Source organism: Oryctolagus cuniculus, chromosome 1 (genome assembly GCF_964237555.1).
Source record: "Oryctolagus cuniculus chromosome 1, mOryCun1.1, whole genome shotgun sequence".
Taxonomy (NCBI): Eukaryota; Metazoa; Chordata; class Mammalia; order Lagomorpha; family Leporidae; genus Oryctolagus; species Oryctolagus cuniculus.
In genome coordinates this window covers 57,390,764-57,409,416 of record NC_091432.1, presented here as the reverse complement: position 1 = coordinate 57,409,416, position 18,653 = coordinate 57,390,764, and the positions used below count along the sequence as shown (strand labels likewise).

Here is an 18,653-nt window from a genome sequence, read left to right as displayed (position 1 = left end):
GCAAGCCCATAAATTGGCACTGTTGGTCTGACCTTTCCAGACTACATTTCAACAAGAGATAACAACAAAGCTGAGAGCTTTGGTAGCACTCAAAGGAGATTTGAGGGACTTAAAACACACCGCTCAATTTGGCAGCCAAGGCTCCTGTTTCTTGAAGTTGAAAAAGGAAACTTCCTTATAATTACATTTGGAGATAAGGAACTCTCATTCTCTTTAGACACAGATTAGAACCTCCTCAACCTGACCCACCACTCCCCTGGGAGGAAAGGCCGACCTGGGGCTGGGATCCATATGTCTCCTTGGCAAGACAAAGTGCTAGCAAGTTGTTCTGATGAGCAGCTTACTGTCTTCGCCTCACGTGCCTAGAGACATTTGCCACTCTTCAACACCTACCTCTTTCTGTCTCTGAGCTTCCACTCTCCGTCAGCCTCTCATCAATCCTCCACTTCTCAGCCTGCTCTTTTTACACTGGGTTCTACCTCAGGGTCATTCACTGTTTATCAGACAGCGGCCTTTCAGCCTAGATATTCCTTTGGTTAGACCAGATTCCCCCTCTAGTTATCTATTTCTTTACAAAAGCAAGCCACAAAAGCTCTGATCTACAATCAGGGACACTTATTCCTGCTCTGCTGATGCTAGATACCTACCCAAGATGTACAGAAAGGAGACACTGCTTCATATTTCTCAGCAAAACAAACCCATCAGACTAGCTACAAGAAACAGATACTGCTTGGTTTACGAGGGAATCATAAATACAACTAATTGCTAACATGTTATTCAGCAACAAGGTAGAGAGCACTATTCTAAACACTTTTCATTTGTGCTTCATTACAAATGCCTCAATTTTACAGAAGAGGAAGTGAGACAAGCTCAGTAGCATGTCCAAGGTCATAGAACAAGTAAGTGGTTGAAGCAGAATTTGAACCTCAACAGTCTCATTCCAGAGCCCAGGTTCTTTCTTTTAAAGATTTATTTATTTGAAAGGCAGAGTTACAGAGAGGCAGAGGTAGAGAGTGTAAGAGAGGTCTTCCATCCACTGGTTCACTCTCCAAATGGCTGCAATGGCCAGAGCTGCGCCAATTGGAAGCCAGGAGCCAGAAGCTTCCTCCAAGTCTCCCACACCGGTTCAGGGGCTTAAGGACTTGAGCCATCTTCTACTGCTTTCCTAGGCCATAGCAGAGAACTGGATCAGAAGTGGAGCAGCTGTGACTTGAACTAGCACCCATATGGGATACCGGTATAGGCAGCGTCTTTACCCGCTACACCACAGTGCCCGGCCCCAGGAGCCCAGGTTCTAAACATTATTCTCTTGTTGGATGGCTCTTGCCCTGACAAACAGATGTGTTTCTGGGCCCCAACTGCCTCACTCTAAACTCTAAAGGAGAGACACTCAGAAAATTCTGCTGAGGTAGGCATCTGGCCTAGAGGGTAGATGACAGTTAAGACATCTGCATTGCTGTGGCGTGGTGGGTAAAGCCACTGCCTGCAGTACTGGCATCCCATAGAGGCGCCCGTTCAAGACCCGGCTGCTCCACTTTTGATCCAGCTCTCTGCTATGGCCTGGGAAAGCTGTAGAGAATGGCCCAAGTCCTTGGGCCCCTGTGTCCACGTGGGAGACCCAGAAGAGGCTCCTAGCTCCTGGCTTTGGATCTGCGCAGCTCTGGCTGTTGCAGCCAATTGGGGGGTGAATCAGCAGATGGAAGACCTCTCTCTCCTTCTCTCTCTGTGTTAACTCTAACTTTCAAATAATTAAATAAAAAAAAATCATTAAAAAAAAAAGAAAAAGACATCTGTGTCCCATATCAGAATGCCAGGGCTCAAGTCCTAGCTCACTCCTGCTAAGGCACATCCTGGGAGGCAGCAGGACATGGTTCAAGTATTTGGGTCCCTGCCACCCACATGGGAGATATGGATTGAGTTTCTGGCTCCTGACTTCAGTGCAGCACTGGGCATTCCAGGCATCTGGGGAGCAAACCAGCAGGTAGAAGATTCTCTCTCTCTCTCTCTCTCTATCCCCACTCCCTCCCTCCCTTTCTCCCTCCCTCTCAAATAAGAAGTTTTTAAAATAAAGTGAAAACACTGCCATCTTCCCCAGAGAGAAGGAAGCAGAGATGGCAATATTTGTTCACAGAGCTGTTCTAAGTCTCTGAGACAAACAGTAAGTACCCCAACCATCTGTTGCCCAAGTTTTCCACACACATCAAGTGAAATTCACCTTCTACCTTACTGATCTGGTAGACTTTTTGGCTTACTAAGGGCTAGGACCTCCTTGCAGTTATAACCAATCTCTAAGTCCTATGAACCAAGTTGAAATGCTTTCTAGAACCCAACTGGTAGAGTTTACAAAAAATTACCAACTACTTTTAAGTACAAATTACACACATTGGTTGTTTAGGAAATAAGAAGCATATGATATTGCACTTAATTTCCAAACTTCAAGGAGGCTGGTTGGAAAGTCAAGATAAGCAGCTGAAAAGTCAAGTCAATGACAATATTCAATTCATACCTTCTACTTTCTTGATAAGGAAACTAAAGCCTATAGTAGCCAAATTACCTTCCCAAGGTCACCCAGTAAGTGAGAGACAGAGCCAGAATAAAAATTCAGATCTGTTGACTAACTAGCTGGCCTGGGCATTCCACTTCTGCGTTCAGGAGAGAGATCCTTAACACAGCACAGCTAACACCTTCTCTTTTTTTTTTTTTTTTTTTTTGGACAGGCAGAGTCAGACAGTGAGAGAGAGAGAGACAGAGAGAAAGGTCTTCCTTTCCGTTGGTTCACCCCAAAAAATGGCCGCTACAGCAGGCGCATTGCACTGATCCGAAGCCAGGAGCTAGGTGCTCCTTCCTGGTCTCCCATGCGGGTGCAGGGCCCAAGCACTTGGGCCATCCTCCTCTGCCTTCCCGGGCCACAGCAGAGAGCTGGACTGGAAGAGGAGCAACCGGGACAGAATCCAGCGCCCCAACCGGGACTAGAACCTGGGGTGCAGGTGCCGCAGGCGGAGGATTAGCCTAGTGAGCCACGGCACTGGCCAGCTAACACCTTCTGACAGCACATCTGTGCCTAAAACTAAGCTGAGTACTTTATATAATTAGATCCATTTAACTCTTACAACAACTCTTTGAGATAGGTAATGTTATCACACCCATTTTACAGATGAGGAAGATCCAGAGATCCACCTATACAGTAAGAGGAAGAGCCAGACAAGGTGCCCTGAAGCTGGCTGCAAAGCCTGGGCTCTAGCCTGAGCCTTGAAGGATATATGGATAATAGTCATGGAAATGGACTTGCGGGGGAGGGGAGGCAGCAAAGCCTCTGTCCAGATCAGAGAGGGGTGCCTGGCCCTTGCGTGGTTAAGGAGGACCTCAGGGACCCTACTTGGGCTGGCCATCAGGAAAAGAGCAGGCAAAAAGCAGTTCTGGAAGGGTCTCCCCTGCCTGTGGAGGGTAAGCATCCTACGGGAGAGGAAAGCTGAACCTGTGAAGCTGAGTTGAGAAGGATGATCTGAGAAAGATGGACAAAATACAAAGTATAAGCTACTAATAAAAGAAGAATTTGAGAGCCAGGCGCTGTAGCATAGCAGGTAAAACCGCTGCCTGCAGTGCCGGCATCCCATGTGGGTGCTAGTTCAAGTCCCTGCTGCTCCACTTCTGATCCAGCCACTTCCGATCCAGCTCCCTGCTAATGCGTCTGGGAAAACAGCGGAAGAGACTTGGAAGAAGCTCCTGGCTCTTGGCTCCAGATTGGCCTAACTCTGGCCGTTGTGGCCATTTGTCTCTCCCTCCCTGTCTCTTCCTCTCTCTCTTTGTAACTCTGTCTTTCAAGTAAATAAATAAAGCTTAAAAAAAAAAAAAATAACTTAGTTTGTTACTAGTGTAGTGATCCCAACCTGAGAAACCAGGCCTCTTCTCTACAAGTTGATATGACAACAGAAAGCACTGAGCATTTACTATGTGCCAGGCACTGGGTCAGTTACATGGACTATTTCATTTAATACTACAACTCTAACAAGCTAAGTACTACTTGTATTATATCCATCTTACAGATGCCTGAGAGAAAACTAAAGCACAGAGAGATTAAATAATTGTCCCCTATCACAAACCTAGGCTATAAGATCTCTGAGCTCCAACTCTTCATCGTCGCTCTGCAATGTAAGGTACTCATAATAGTCACTGACAGTTGAACAAACACACTATAAGCTAGTTCATTTTAAAAAACAATCCAGGGGCCGGCGCTGTGGCATATTAGGTCAGGCATTCACCTGCGGCACTGGCATTCCATATGGGAGCAAGTTCGAGTCCCAGCTGCTCCACTACCAATCCAGCTCCCTGCTGATGGCCTGGGAAAGCAGCAGAAGGTGACCTAAGTGCTTGGACCCCTGCACCCACGTGGGAGACCAGAAGAAGCTCCTGGTTCCTGGCTTTGGATCAGCCCAATTCCAGTGGTTGTGGCCATTTGGGGAGTGAACCAGTGGATGGAAGATTTCTCTGCCTCTCCCTCTCTCTGTCTGTAACTCTGCCTCTTAAGTAAATAAATAAATCCTTAAAAAAAAATCCATAAAACTTAAGTGTTAGAATTCCATCAACCACCCTGAGTGCCAAGAATCAAAACCTGGTTCCTTGAACAAAGCTAAAGAATTCTGAAAACCAGCTAACTTTATAGTGCTTTTGTTCCAATTTTCCCATTTCCCTTTTCCTATCCGCCCCCCCTTGACACACCCAACACAGGCCTAGAACCTTTATCCTCTCATATTTCCAGTCCTTGAGTTGGCTCTCCTCCATCAAACAGTACTCCCAGTCAGAGACTAAGAGCATGAGGTGGTCACCAACCTACCATAACTGCAATACAACATCCAATACATCAGATTTGGGAGTAAGTCCCATTCTTTATATTTTTTTGGATCCTCCCTAACTCTTGGCCCAACCCCTCTGTATTCATTGACTAAATGGGTGAACAGACCAACAGAATATACATTTGGATCAGAGGTGCTTCTAAGCCCAAGAGTAAACGAACAGGGTGGTATGTGGGGGGGGAGGGAGGTCAACTCCAATGACAGCCCCACCCCACCCCCACACCCCCAGTGTTTTTTAGGACCAGCACAATAGGTCCTTGATGCTTTGGGTGCCCTGGAGGCAAACCAGCCTTCTGCCACACAGTGAAGGCCTCCTAAGTGAGTCACTTCATCTACCACCACCTGCTTCCCCTGAGCACCACCTTCTCCCCAGTCCCGGTGCTCAGGGCCTCAGTCTTGTCTCCTTCTAGCAGTCTTCCTCCTGTCCCAGATCTTGTCTCCCTCAGTATATCTCTCTCTTCCCAGGATCAAGCAGTCTGCTGATCAAAAAAGGCTGCTTCCTATTCGTCAATCTCCAGTTCACACATAAACCCTGTAAGCAACAACCGGTCACCCAGAAGAATAATCTGGATTTTTGAGAAACAGGGTGATTTCATAACAAACTCTCAGGAACAGGTCTGCTTTGGTTGAGAAGGACTTACACTGTAATTGCACATAATTCACTCTCTCACAGGGACAGTGAAATCTAATCATTAGGCAGTTTTTAGATGAGAACAGTATTGTGAAAGCTTCAACAGTCCCCTAGTGACAGTATATTCATTATATCATAGCCAAAAAAGCAAGAAAAGGGATCTTTGGACAAATTATTCAGCAAGGTAGTCTAGACTCATCTAACACCCTCCCCTCCCCTAATACACACACACACACACAGATCCACAGGAGTTTTTAGGGCCCCATCCAGAACTAGAGACCCCAGGGTTTTCCTATCAGTGTAATAATGTGTACAGTGTGTACAAATGCACCCAACATACCCCACACACCTTCTGACGGCCTGCCCTTGATCACAGAGACACAGTCTCCCTCCCTGCCAGGAGAAGGCAGCACACACTCAGGACGTTCTCCCACAGGTTTTAAAGAGAACTCAGCAGGCAGTGCCACATGGTCTCTCTCTCTCTCTCTCTCTCTCTCTCTCTCTCTCTCTCTCTCTCTCTCTCTCTCTCTCTCGTCCTCCTGGCCCCTTCTCCACTCTCCATGGTTCCTCTAACTCAGAAACCTCCATTATCTGCTAGCAGATTGCCCCCTTTTCCTCTCCCCAGCCCGCCTCAGGCACCCGCCTCCCAAGGGACGCTAAGCCAGGCCTCTGAGGGGCTGCTGCCTGGCCTCCTCCAGCTCAGCCCCCTCAGGAAATGCTCTTGGGCCGGACAGTGGAAATCAGCAGTCGTCAGGGCAATGACAGCTAACAGCTCAGAGAAGCAACAGGAAGAGCCACTCTTCAGTCTCACCCCCACACACAGGGCCGCAGCCCCTTCTCCCTCCCTCAGGAACCTCCCCAAAGTAGTGCTCACAACCAGATGAGGTAGAGAGTGGGGGACAGCTTCTCTCAGCTCCAGGTCAGCAGTCTGGCCATGACACTCCGAGTCTGGAGTGACCCCTCTAAAACTACACCCGGCCCTCACTCCCGGGACAGGGGCCCAGCCAGCAGAAACCAGGGTGCCCTTCGCCTGTTCTCTGAGGTATTTCAAAGTTTCAACTTCTTGGGTGACTGATTATTCTAATTTTAGAGAGGGAGCCCATGGGGAGAGTGTGCAGGAAGGAGAGTAGAAGAAGGGGGAGAGAGAGGGAGTGAGGACAAGAATGTTACTTTTTAATCCTTAAGGAACACAGAGGGATCCAATTTGTGACTCAGCTCTGGGAAGCTAAAGCTACACTTCTGGGGAGTGGGGAACAGCTGCAGTGCAATCTAAGCTGTGGACAACTTCTCCTGCAGGCCTCAGAGGCTGCTGTGATGTGACTCACCTGGAAGGAGCTCTGTTGTTTAAAAATAAAAAAATCTGCCTATTCTGATGCTGCTAGGGGCTTTTCCCAGACACTACGAGGGCAGGTTTTCCCCTGTGCCACAGTGAAGGGTGAGGCTGGGGGGAGGGGCTTATGCCACATGCCCTACAGATCTGCTGAGGGCAGATCTGGGACGCCCTTGCCTGGAGTCTCTCCTCCCTGCTATTCCATTCCTTGGCACAGTCCCACAACATATCAAGTATCTGCCCTTGGAATTCCCACTTCCTTGTTTCTTTCTTTTTTGTTTCCCTGTAAGCCGTAGCCTTACATGTTCCACAGAGAGCGAGCTGCCTATCCCCTAAGGAGTCTTTCGGAGAAAAATACTTGCTACTGGTTAGAACCCTGCCTTTCAGACCCAGGCCCCAGGAGAAAGGGCCCCTTGTCGTGCCAAAGCTTCCCCAGTAGAACCTAGCAGGACCAGAGAAGCAGGCCTGGCACCCAGCAGCTTCTCTCCCAGCTACTTTAATCTGTGACACCATAACTGCAGGTCGCTGTGGGACACTGGACCAGCAAAGGCTCCCTTGGAATCCCTCTCCTCTACACCAAAACGAGGAAACAAGGACCCAAGGAAAGCATCATCTCTGAAGGATCCATTCATGAGGCTCCAAGTCCACAGTAAACATCACTCACAGGGGCCGGCGATGTGGCGCAGCAGGTAAAGCTGCCGCCTGCAATGCCGGCATCCCATGTGGGCGCCGGTTCAAGTCTCAGCTGCTCCACTTCCAATCCAGCTTTCTGCTACAGCCTAGGAAGCATTAGAAGATGGACCAAATCCTTGGGCCCCGGCACCCACGTGGGAGACCAGGAAGAAGCTCGCAGTTCCTGGTTTCAGCTGTTTCGGCCATCTAGGTAGTGAACCAGCAGATGGAAGACCTTTCTCTCTCTCTTTGCCTCTGTCTCTCTGTAAATCTGCCTTTCAAATAAATAAACAAACATCTAAAAAAAAAACCACTTATATTAAACTTCCCAACCCCAAGTATGCACAATTTGTTCCCTTAACCATCTTGAATAAGTCTCTTAAGGTTTTTCTCATTTTTACTTAGAAATTCAGAAAAAAAGAAAGTACAATGTGTGTGCAGCGGGGGGATTAGAGACAAAATGACTTTCCAGGAGAAAGTCAGGTCATCCCGCAAGCTCTATAACATCTTACGTCATCTAAGACTTGACTTGTTCCGAACTCTGATGGAAATGATCTCATTTGCTTCTCCCAATAGTCCTGTGAAGCAGTTATATCATCTCCATCTCAAAGCTTAATAACATGAAGCTTGGGGCCGATTTGTGGCACAACAAGTAAAGCTGCCACCCGCGACAGAAGCATCCCATATGGATGCTGGTTTGAGTCCTGGCTGTTCCACTTCCGATCCAGCTCCCTGCTAATGCACCTGGGAAGGCAGTGGAGGATGACCCAAGCGCTTGGGCTCCTGCACCTACGCTGGAGACCAGGAAGAAGTTCCTGGCTTCAGTCTGGCCCAGCACTGGCCATTGCAGCCATTTGGGGAGTCAATCAGCAGATGGAAGATACCTCTTTCTATCTCTCTCTCTGTAACTCTGCCTTGCAAATAAATAAATTAAAAAAAATAATAATGTGAAGCTCACGTTAGTTAAGGGACTTACCCATAGCCATCTCACTGGCAAGTAGCAGAACCTGGCCACGGACTCAAAGTCTTTTAACCCCAAATCTATTCTTCTTTTTGCACCACAAAAAGACAAAGCACTGGTGCCCTGAAACTTTCCGCTAGTCCTCTTCATACTGAGAAGATAAAACGGGAGGAGATTCAACCCCAGACCGCGTGAGATTCCAGACTTAACACGGCCTACAGCAGGGCCCACTGGATGAGAGGGACCTCCTCCTCGCACCCCCCACCTTTTATACCAACTAACAGGGCTGGGTTTCAACCAAGCAGAGGACCCCGCAGAGCAGTAAAAGGAGGAATGACTTCAGAAGTGACCCAGCTGGGTCCACAGCAACTGACTTGCAGCCCTGGGGACCCTCAAGCCACAACACTGCTGCAAACACATACACATTCAGGGAGTCAGAACTGGGGACATGGCCTGAAGCTTGCATTGGCAAGCTGACCCGAAATTAATCAGAAGGCCCCTCATTGTCTGCCTGAACACAAAAGACATTCTGTTCAGAAAGTTCAGGAAGGAAAACCAAAGAGCCAGGACAGCAGCTGTTCCCTCATCCCAAGGAGAAACCAAAGGCATCCACAAAGTTCCCTCAGGCCCAAGAGCAAATTTATGATACAACATGGCTGAAGCAGGAGGCACATCTGACAACGGGTCTCCCCAGCATTCCACCTCCTCGCCCTACCTAGCCCATCACCTACAAAACTGCCTTTCTGGGAAGGTCTCTTTTCCGAGGCCACTCTGAGCTCACCACACACCACTCCTCTAGCGCAGAACAAATTTTACCAAGACTTGGGGCAAGTAAAGCGGAGGCGTGCACAGCACAGACAGCCTGCGCCCTGAAGTGAGGTTAAAACATTAACCGGGTTGAAGAAATCCACGCGGCACAACCGTGGTGCCTGCCTCACGTTTCCCAGCTCTGAGGAGCTGCCACCGCGCGCTCACCGGTGACATCCGGAGACACCTCTTTGCAGGCACCTCTACTCCAGAGGAGCCCTTCCCCCACCCCAAGGGGCCTGGGCCCGACCTTGTGAATGAGGGAGGCCAGCGGGCTTTTACCAAGCTGCCGGTGGAGAGGGCGAGCTCAGAAACCCCTGTGACAGTCCCTCCGTCCCAGTGACTACTCCAGAGGGCCTTGCGACTCACCACAGGCTCCTCACCGAGCTTACCTATTACTATTATTATTATTATTACTACTACATGTCAGAGCAGCACTAAGTGACAAAGCACACAGTGTTCGCTAGAAGGAACCAAGCGGCTCAACAGACAGTGGAGTTTCCGTGTAGTGCTGGTAACTCGCTCTTTCCTACCGCAGAGACTCTGCCTGTCCAACTATGCTGTGCCTTTGTACTAAACAAAAGTAAAACGAGGTTTCTCCAAGTGAAGTCTAAACACCTTGGAGTCAGCAACAGGGAGATCAGCTCGATTTGCAAAGTCAAGAAAACTGGCTGCTTCCCTCCTCCTTAAGCTAATAGAAGCCAACTGTTGAGCATGACATCATTCCTGAGCCCCGAACCAGGAGCGCAGAGCACACTCGCCTGCTCCCAGAAAACAGCCGGAGACGAGGGCCAGGAGAGGAGGGGAACACTCCAGCCCCCCGGCCGCCCTTACCTGAAAGTCCCGGTGCTTTCCTGCCCACTCCATTCTCGGCAGAGTCTGGCTCACACCTCAGTCGCGGAGGGAGCCCGGGGCCCCCAAATCCACTGGCAGAAGCTCCGATACCTGCTGCGAGCTTCCCACAGCTCCTTCCTCTGACCTTTCGTGGCGCTCCTTCCAGCCAAGTGAGCAGAGCGCGGCTGGCCGGCCCGGCCAGTTGTCATGGAGACCCTGTCCCCTCGGCGCGCACGCTCCGGCTCTCTAGCGCCAGCAAGCGCGCGCACATTCTAGGCGCTCGCCCGCCCGCCCGCCCGCCGACCCCTCCCCCGCCCCTCCCCCTCCCTGTCTCTCCCTTCCTCTCCTCCCTCTGTGTCTCTGTCTCTCACTGCTAGGAGGCCTCCATGGAACAGCACTGGCTTTTGATCAGCTCGGTTTTGCACGCATTCCGCTCCTCCTACCTCCCTTCCAGTCACACGGGGGCTCTGGGCTGCTCCTGGGAACTTGCTCCAACAGCTCAGAGGGGAGAGGGGAGAAGACAGTGAATGGACTTGCCTCATTTTTTTTTTTTTTAATAACTTGGAAGAATCCGACTGGGGGGCGGGAGCTAGCTGGAGCGCTTTGGGGGGAAAGCCAACCCTTGGGGAGGAGGGACCCCGATGCACCGCCTTGACTTGTTTGTGCATTGGGATTTTCCCAGAGGCAGTCGGGCGGAAGTGCACTCACATCCCCAGAGCTCGCCTGGACTGGCCTCTCGGCTTACCTTGTCTGTCCAGGTTGTGCTGATTGCTTTAACCAGTACCGGGACACATGGTACTAGTCCTGGCGCCTAAGCAGCCTCTCATCTTCCTGCAATGGAGAGGAAAGACACTAGGTCAGGCCCAGTAAGAGTCCTGGGCAAGTCCAGAGTCATGGCTCTAGCAACAAACACGATGTGGGGGCTTGCCTGTCCGCCAAAGGCCAGGCTTTATGTGAGCTGTGATTACTGTCTGAAAGGGGAGGGGAGGGCTCTATTTAGTATCCCCCACCACACACACACACACACACATTTATTCCTGCTTTGTAACATTCTTTTACATGTATTATTTTATTTGATTCTCATAACTTTTTGAAATACACTGGACCAATATTTTATGACCATTTTATAGTCGGAAAATCTGACACTCAGAGACATGAGATGTTTCACCCACAGTTACACAGCTAGTTGGGCAAAGAACTAAGGGTAGAGACCACGCAAGCGCCCCCTCGTCCAGGGACTTTCCACTGAAATATGCTGCCATCTGATCTCAAAAGCTAGCCACTTTTTCTGATAACTTGTCACCAGAAAGGCCTAACACTAGGCTCCCTGGAATAGGTGCAGAGTCTGGTGAGATATGCCTGTCACCCTCTTAGACTCTTTAGGCTATTATAATATTATAGCATCTGTGCGATGGGGGAGCATTCTGACACACAGATTGGAGGGGAAAGGCCCTACCCTATAGCTATATGTGCCCTTACACTTTTCCAAAAGTCTCTTGCAAATCTTGGTTCATTTGTTCAACATGACAGGCTTAAAAGTTAAGACTGGCATTATACTAATTGTAACAGACTTTTTTTTAAAAAAAAAAAAAAAAGGATCTAAAACAGAAACAGGCAATGTGGCACAGCAGGTAAAGCCATTTGCCTGTGGTGGGGGCATCCCTTAAAGGCATCAGTTCAAGCCCAGGCTGCTCCACTTCCAATCCAGCTCCCTACTAATGTACCTGGGAAAGCAGAAGAAGATGACCAAAGTGCTTGGGCCCCTGCACCCACATTGGAGAGCCGGTTGAAGCTCTTGGCTCCTGGCTTAGGCCTGGTCCAATTCCAGCTGTTACAGCCATTTGGGGAGTAAACTAGCAGATGGAAGATCTATCTCTCTGTCTCTTCCCTTTTCTCTGTATCGCTGCCTTTCAAATAAATAAATAAATCTTTAAAAATCTAAAACAAAGGTAAAATAACTTGCCCCAGGTCACAGAACCAGGAAATGACACATCTAGAAACTGTAGCCAAGACTTTCAACTCTGGCATACAGTAAGCAGAGTGGTTGCAAGCACAGTAGGAGCCGAAGTGGTCAGAAGACCTCAGCAGAGCCCTACTGCCACCCGGCACCAGGCCAGTCACCGGACTCCCCAGTTTCCACCTGTGGATCCTCTCAACTTGCATGTCAGAAATGAGCATAGTAAGACATGCTGTTCATGAAAGCATTCTACTTAAGTCCAGGCAGGCACTGAGACATGAACTTCACTCGTCTCTGCAGCTTCCCCCATCAAAAGCTAACAAAAAGCTCAGGGGTTCAAGAGGGCATTTTCCAATGCTGCTCCCAAAAGCAGTGCTAGAAGAGGCCCTGGTGGCATCTTTAGTGCAACAATCCCTTGCAGAATTTTTGAGTGTTTCTTCTTATTAAACTGCAGTATATTGCAAAATACTCAAAACAAGATTTTGATTGATTTAAAACATAAATACGCACCAGAAGCTAAGGTAGGAGAAGCATTTCAAAATCCAACAGGAAATGGCAGCATGGCACAGATTCTAAGGGTGAGAACTATCGCTTCAGTGAGGTGATCAGAGTTTCAGAGGGGGTGTATCCCCTCACCCATTGTAAACACCCAGCCTCACCCAAGTCCTAGCTCAGGAGTCCCTCGCAGGCCCTATTGCCTCAAGTCGACAAAGGAAAACGAGATGGAAAGGCATGTGTGCCATCATGAAATCCCCAAACTTCTCTCTCTTCCCACACCCAACTGGCCCCCCTCTGCTTTTCTCCGGATCTGCAAAATGCACATTCCATTTGCCCAGTCTCCATACTGAGAAAGAGCTAATCCCACCCATTTCTATGATCACACGATAGTCACTGCATAACAGTAACAACAGCTAACATTTACTGAGCACCCAACATATGTCAGGCACGGTTTTGAGCAGCTTGAGGGGCCAGGCGTCAGGGCTGAGTCCTAAAGCTGAAACAAAGGCAGTCACTAAAGTAAATCCAAACTTTAAAAACCAGACACAGAATGCAGGCCACGCTCCCCCTAGTGGCCGGCTGGAGTTAGAGAGGTTCCACAGGGCCTTGTCCTCTGCAGAAAGGGACAAGGAAAGGGGCCATTAATGGGAGAAGTTGTCCCTTCTTGAGTGATACTTTGGCGTATGAGCTCGAACTGGGCAGAGCCAGAGAACAGCTGAATCCCACTGCTGCTTCTGCAGGGCTGGATTCAGAGCAATCCTCCTTGACCTTTCCCGAAAGATGATAAGGAGTGGGCAGCCTAAAACCTTTTACTCCCATCTGTTCAGAGCCCCACATGCATACTTGTGCCAGAAACTTGGGACACAACCTCAGATCTCTTATCTCCTTCTTCCCACATCCAATCCATGTGCCAACTACAAACAATTATGCTTCCAAAATACATCTTTTCTCTATCCATTTCTCTCCACCACCAATGCTACCCATTTTGACTGTAATTAACGCAAAATCTTAATTGTCCCAGCTTCCACTTTTGCCCCTCTGAAGATACCGGACAAAATCAAACTCAGTTTCTCCTCTGCTCTCGCTCAACAGCCAACACAGAAGAATTCCAATACCAAATGTGTGTGGGGACAGAGTGTTCTCTTCCACAAAGCAGTCACATGCTAGGGGTCCTGTAATTCAACTCAGTTCTGACACCACCTGGAGACAGTGTCACATCTCACAGGTGAAGGCCTCTGTCCCCAAGACCACCTGCCTGCTACTTTAGAAGCCGGTCGCAAGCCCCAGGTTGTTTCACTTGTGCTTCTGACTAACTGGCCCTAAGTCAGGGTTCCCCTCCTTGAGTTAGATTAGCTTGTTGGAGAAACACTAACTTATGTTCACTGGCTTACTATAAAGGCTATTACAAAGGATACAGATAGGCACCAGATGAAGAGAAGGATAAGTCAAGAAATGGGGGAGGGGCACCGAGCGTCCCTAAGGATACAGATAGGCACCAGATGAAGAGAAGGATAAGTCAAGAAATGGGGGAGGGGCACCGAGCGTCCCTGCTGCCTCCTACATGCTACTCTCCTGGAAACCCCCCCCCCCCCCTTGGCTATCCATTCTTTTGGAAGAGTTCATGGAAGTCTAGTTATACAGGCAGGATTGATTACATCTATTCATTAGTGATCAACTTAACCGCAAGCCTTCTCCCCTCCTTAGAGGAAAAGGGATTGGACCAAAAAAAAAATCTCATCCCCTAATCAAATAGTCAGTTCCCTTGGGAATCAGCCCCCTTCCTTAAGTTGTGCAGGAGCCCCCAGCCATCAGACAACTCAACAGCATACAAAAAGACACTCATCATGTCTGGATATTCCAGGATTCCAGAGATTTTAAGAGTTTTATGTCAGGGAACAGGGACAAAGACCAAATATACATTTCACAATATCACACCCTCACAAATTCACTCTCCAGAGAGCTATCCCTTTTTACATGGGATCATGTCATTTCCTGCTTAACACGCTGCAAAGGCTTCCTACTGCACTTAGGATGAAATCTAACTCCTTACCAGGACCTACACGGCCAAGTCTGATTCTTCTCCTGCCTCCTCTGGACACACTCCCTGCCCTTCCCTGGCTGTGTGCTGAACGCACACAACCTTTTGTACTTCCCCAAAGTGCCAGCTTTCTCCCCAGGCTGTTTCCCTTACTCTGGGACATTCTCCGACCCCACAGCCTCTGCCTGGGTAACCTACTCAATTTGCCTTAACTTCATTCGAGCTCCACGATCCTCCAGTCTGAAGGAGGCTGCCTGCCCTTGCCCTTTGTGGCCCTCAATATGACTTGTAACTAAGCCTTGGTGCAATTATTTCCTTAATGGCAGTCTTCCCCATGAGTTCCTGAGGCGCATGAACCGTGACCACTGTGCTAACTACCACCTTCCCTGCACTTGGTATATGGCCCAGCTCATGGCAGGCACTCAATAAATATCCACTGAATGAATGCATAAAAACCCAATTCTTCCTGCACTACAGGAAGAAGAAACTTACAACAGCTATTTCATGTCACTCATTGTATCTTTTCATAGACCTACAAGCTATAATTACATCTCTTTTCCTCATGTGCCTTGCCTGTGGGCTCAACCAAAAATTCCTGTAAAGTCTCCCTGTGGTTTGTTTCCCAGAACTTTCCTCGTAAGGTCACTCTCCTGGGGATGCACTCCAGGGTTTTACGGCCTCTGCTGTTACCAGAGTACCACGCATGGGCCTTCTACCACCACTGGGTCATTCACTGCCAAACCAAATGGACGGCAGGAATGACCCAGCTCCCACAATGATAGGGTTCTCCCAGGTCAGCTCCATTCAGGACAAAAATGCTTTCTCACATCACAACTATGCAGGTCACTATGCTTGCAAAAAATACATTTTTGATGAAAAAAAATGCTGTTCTCATTTATAGATGGGTATAAAATGTTTGAGGGAAAAAGAGTTTTATTACTATTCTTTAAAAATTGGGGGAAAATAGTGAAGGCCTAAATAAGAGCAACAGCAACTCCCAGTACATAACCTCTCAAATCTGCAATCCTTCCTGGCTTCATCTCCTGCCCATAGGCCCCCTGCTACCACCACCCCAAGAGAGGAACATTAGCACAAGACCTGGTGCTTTGAAAACCACCGCATTCTCCTCTCTCTACCTCCACTGCTCATGCTGTTACCTTTACCTCAATGCCTTTCCTTCTTCCACCAATTATTACTGCCTTTAAGGCCCAACTCACTTATCACCCCTCTGTGAAATACTTCTTAATCTCCTGGTAGAATCTGCATCTTCTGCAAGTCCTCTACAGTTAAAGATGGTTTTATTATGGTGCTTATTTCTCTAGCACCGGTTACTTGCACACCTGTCTCCACCATACACCTGAGCCCCTCAAGGTGTATCTACCTTAGTGTTTCATTCTGCTTGGGCAATTAATGTGTTTTGGACAAATGAATCACTGAAAAGATTCTCCAAATAAACAAGCAGAAAGATGTTCCCTGCAAAAGGCAAGGGAATTTGAGGGGATGGACAAACAATGCACCAAGAAAAAATACATATATAGTAATCAGATTCTAGATTAGGTCACTAGAGAGGTTTATAGATCTTTTTGTTTGTTTGTTTAAAGTCATTTAAAGTTCTGAACCCAAAAGCATGAGAATGGAACAAGTCTTTTAAAGTCACTCCATACAGGTATGCTGGTTCAAGTCCTAGCTGCCTCACTTCCAATTTAGCTCCTTGCTAATGTGCCTGGGAAGGCAGCAGATGATTGCTCAAGTGCATAGGCCCCTGTCACCCATATAAAAGACCAGGATGGAGTTCTTGGCTCCTGGTTTCAGCCTGGCCCAGACCTGACTGTTGCAGCCATTTGGAGAATGAGCCACTAGATGGAAGATCTCTCTGCCTGCCCCCCTTCTCCTTCTCTCTCTTTCTCTTTCTCTCTCTTTCCCTTTCTCTCTGTCACTCTACCTTTCAAATAAATAAATAAATTTCTTTTATTTTTTCCAAAAATGTCAATCCTGGGGTTGGCATTGTGGCATAGTAGATTAAGCAGTCTCCTGAGATGCTGGCATCCCATATGGGCACCAGTTGAGTTCCGGCTACTCCAGTTCCGATCCAGCTCCCTGCTAATGTGCTTGGGAAAGCAACAGAATACTGCCCAAGTACTTGGGCTCCTGCACCCACGTGGGAGACCTGAATGAAGCTCCTGGCTTCAGTCTGGCCAGCCCTGGCCATTGGAGCTTTATTGGGAGTAATTAATGGATGAAAGATCTCTTTCTCTCTCTCTCTAACTCTGCCTTTCAAATACATAAATAAATCCAAATAAGGCCAGCGCCGCGGCTCACTAGGCTAATCCTCCGCCTAGCGGCGCCGGCACACCGGGTTCTAGTCCCGGTCGGGGCACCGGATTCTGTCCCGGTTGCCCCTCTTCCAGGCCAGCCCTCTGCTGTGGCCAGGGAGTGCAGTGGAGGATGGCCCAGGTGCTTGGGCCCTGCACCCCATGGGAGACCAGGAAAAGCACCTGGCTCCTGGCTCCTGCCATCGGATCAGCGCGGTGCGCCGGCCGCAGCGCGCCGGCCGCGGCGGCCATTGGAGGGTGAACCAACGGCAAAAGGAAGACCTTTCTCTCTGTCTCTCTCTCTCACTGTCCACTCTGCCTGTCAAAAAAAAATAAAAATAAAAATAAAAAAAAAAATAAATCCAAATAAAACAAAAGTAATTCCTTACTTTGAAATCAAAGGAATTCAAGAACAGTGAGCTTGAGGCTGGAGTTGTGGTATAGCAGGTCAAGTCACCACTTGCAATGCAAGCTTTCCATACAGGTGATAGTTCGTGTTCCAGCTGTTCCACTTCGGATTTAGCTCCCTGCTAATGGTCTGGGAAAAGCAGCAGAAGATGGCCCAAGTCCTTGAGCCCCTGCTATCCACATGGGAGATCCAGATGAAGCTCCTGGCTCCAGCCTGCCCCAGCACTGGCTATTGCAACCTTCTGGGGAGTGAACCAGTGGATGGAATAGAGAGAGCTCTCTCTCTCTGCAATTTTTTTTAGAGATTTATTTTATTTATTTGAAAGACAGAGTTACAGAGAGAGGTAGAGCCAGAGAGAGAGAGAGAGGTCTTTCATCCGCCGGTTCACTCCCCAAAAGACTGCAACGGCCAGAGCTAAGCTGATCCGAAGCCAGGAGCCAGGAGCTTCCTCCGGGTCTCCCACGTGGGTGTAGGGACCCAAGGACTTGGGCCATCTTCTACTGCTTTCCCAGGCCAGAGCAGAGTGCTGGATCAAAAGTGGAGCAGCCGGGACTTGAACTGGCACCCATATGGGTTGCCGGCACTGCAGGCTGGGGCTTTTTTTTTTTTACTTTTATTTAATAAATATAAATTTCCAAAGTACAACTTTTGTATTAGAGTGGCTTTTCCCCCTATAACCTCCCTCCCACCTGCAACCATCCCATCTCCCACTCCCTCTCCCATCCCATTCTTCGTCAAGGTTCATTTTCAATTATCTTTATATACAGAAGATCAACTTAGAATATAATAAGTAAAGATTTCAACAGTTTGTACCCACACAGATACATAAAGTATAAAGTATTGTTTGAGTACTAGTTTTACCATTAATTAACATAGTACAACACATTAAGGACAGAGATCCTACATGGGGAGTAAATGCACAGTGACTCCTGTTGTTGATTTAACAATTGACACTCTTATTTATGATGTCAGTAATCACCCGAGGCTCTTGTCATGAGCTGCCAAGGCTAGGAAGCCTCTTGAGTTCACAAACTCTGACCTTAATCAAAGTGGAAGTTCTCTCCTCCCTTCAGAGAAAGGTACCTCCCTCTTTGGTGGCCCATTCTTTCCGCTGGATCTCACTCACAGAGATCTTTCATTTAGGACATTTTTTTTTTTTTTTTTTTTTTTTTTTGGCCACAGTGTCTTGGCTTTAACCTACTGCACCACAGCACTGGCCCCTCTCTCTGTAATTTTGACTTCCAACTACATACATAATAAATAAATCTTTTTTAAAAAAGGGAACAGCAATCCTGTAGTACACATATTGCTGGCTGGGTCCTAGAATGCCTAAGAGATGTGGTCTAACTTCAGA

The 18,653-nt window shown here is 48.3% G+C and overlaps 1 protein-coding gene across 22 annotated transcripts in view; it reads right to left on the bottom strand.

The window, feature by feature from the left end:
* DENND2B (DENN domain containing 2B) overlaps positions 1–18,653 on the bottom strand; it is a 186,972-nt gene that overhangs the window by 110,490 nt on the left and 57,829 nt on the right. For 7 of the 22 annotated variants that reach the window (XM_051824064.2, XM_051824107.2, XM_070073717.1 and 4 more), the window contains one exon: positions 10,831–10,916. The exons of 7 other annotated variants lie outside the window; for them this stretch is intronic. Coding sequence is in view for 2 of the 15 variants with exons in the window: in XM_051824053.2 (XP_051680013.2) it covers positions 8,460–8,469 (10 nt within the window). In the remaining 13 variants the exon portion in view is untranslated. Of the gene's footprint in view, positions 1–8,459; positions 8,596–10,085; positions 10,375–10,528; positions 10,584–10,830; positions 10,917–18,653 lie in introns of those variants that run through there. 8 more of the 22 variants (XM_017345245.3, XM_051824067.2, XM_051824121.2 and 5 more) reach the window with 5 other exon arrangements.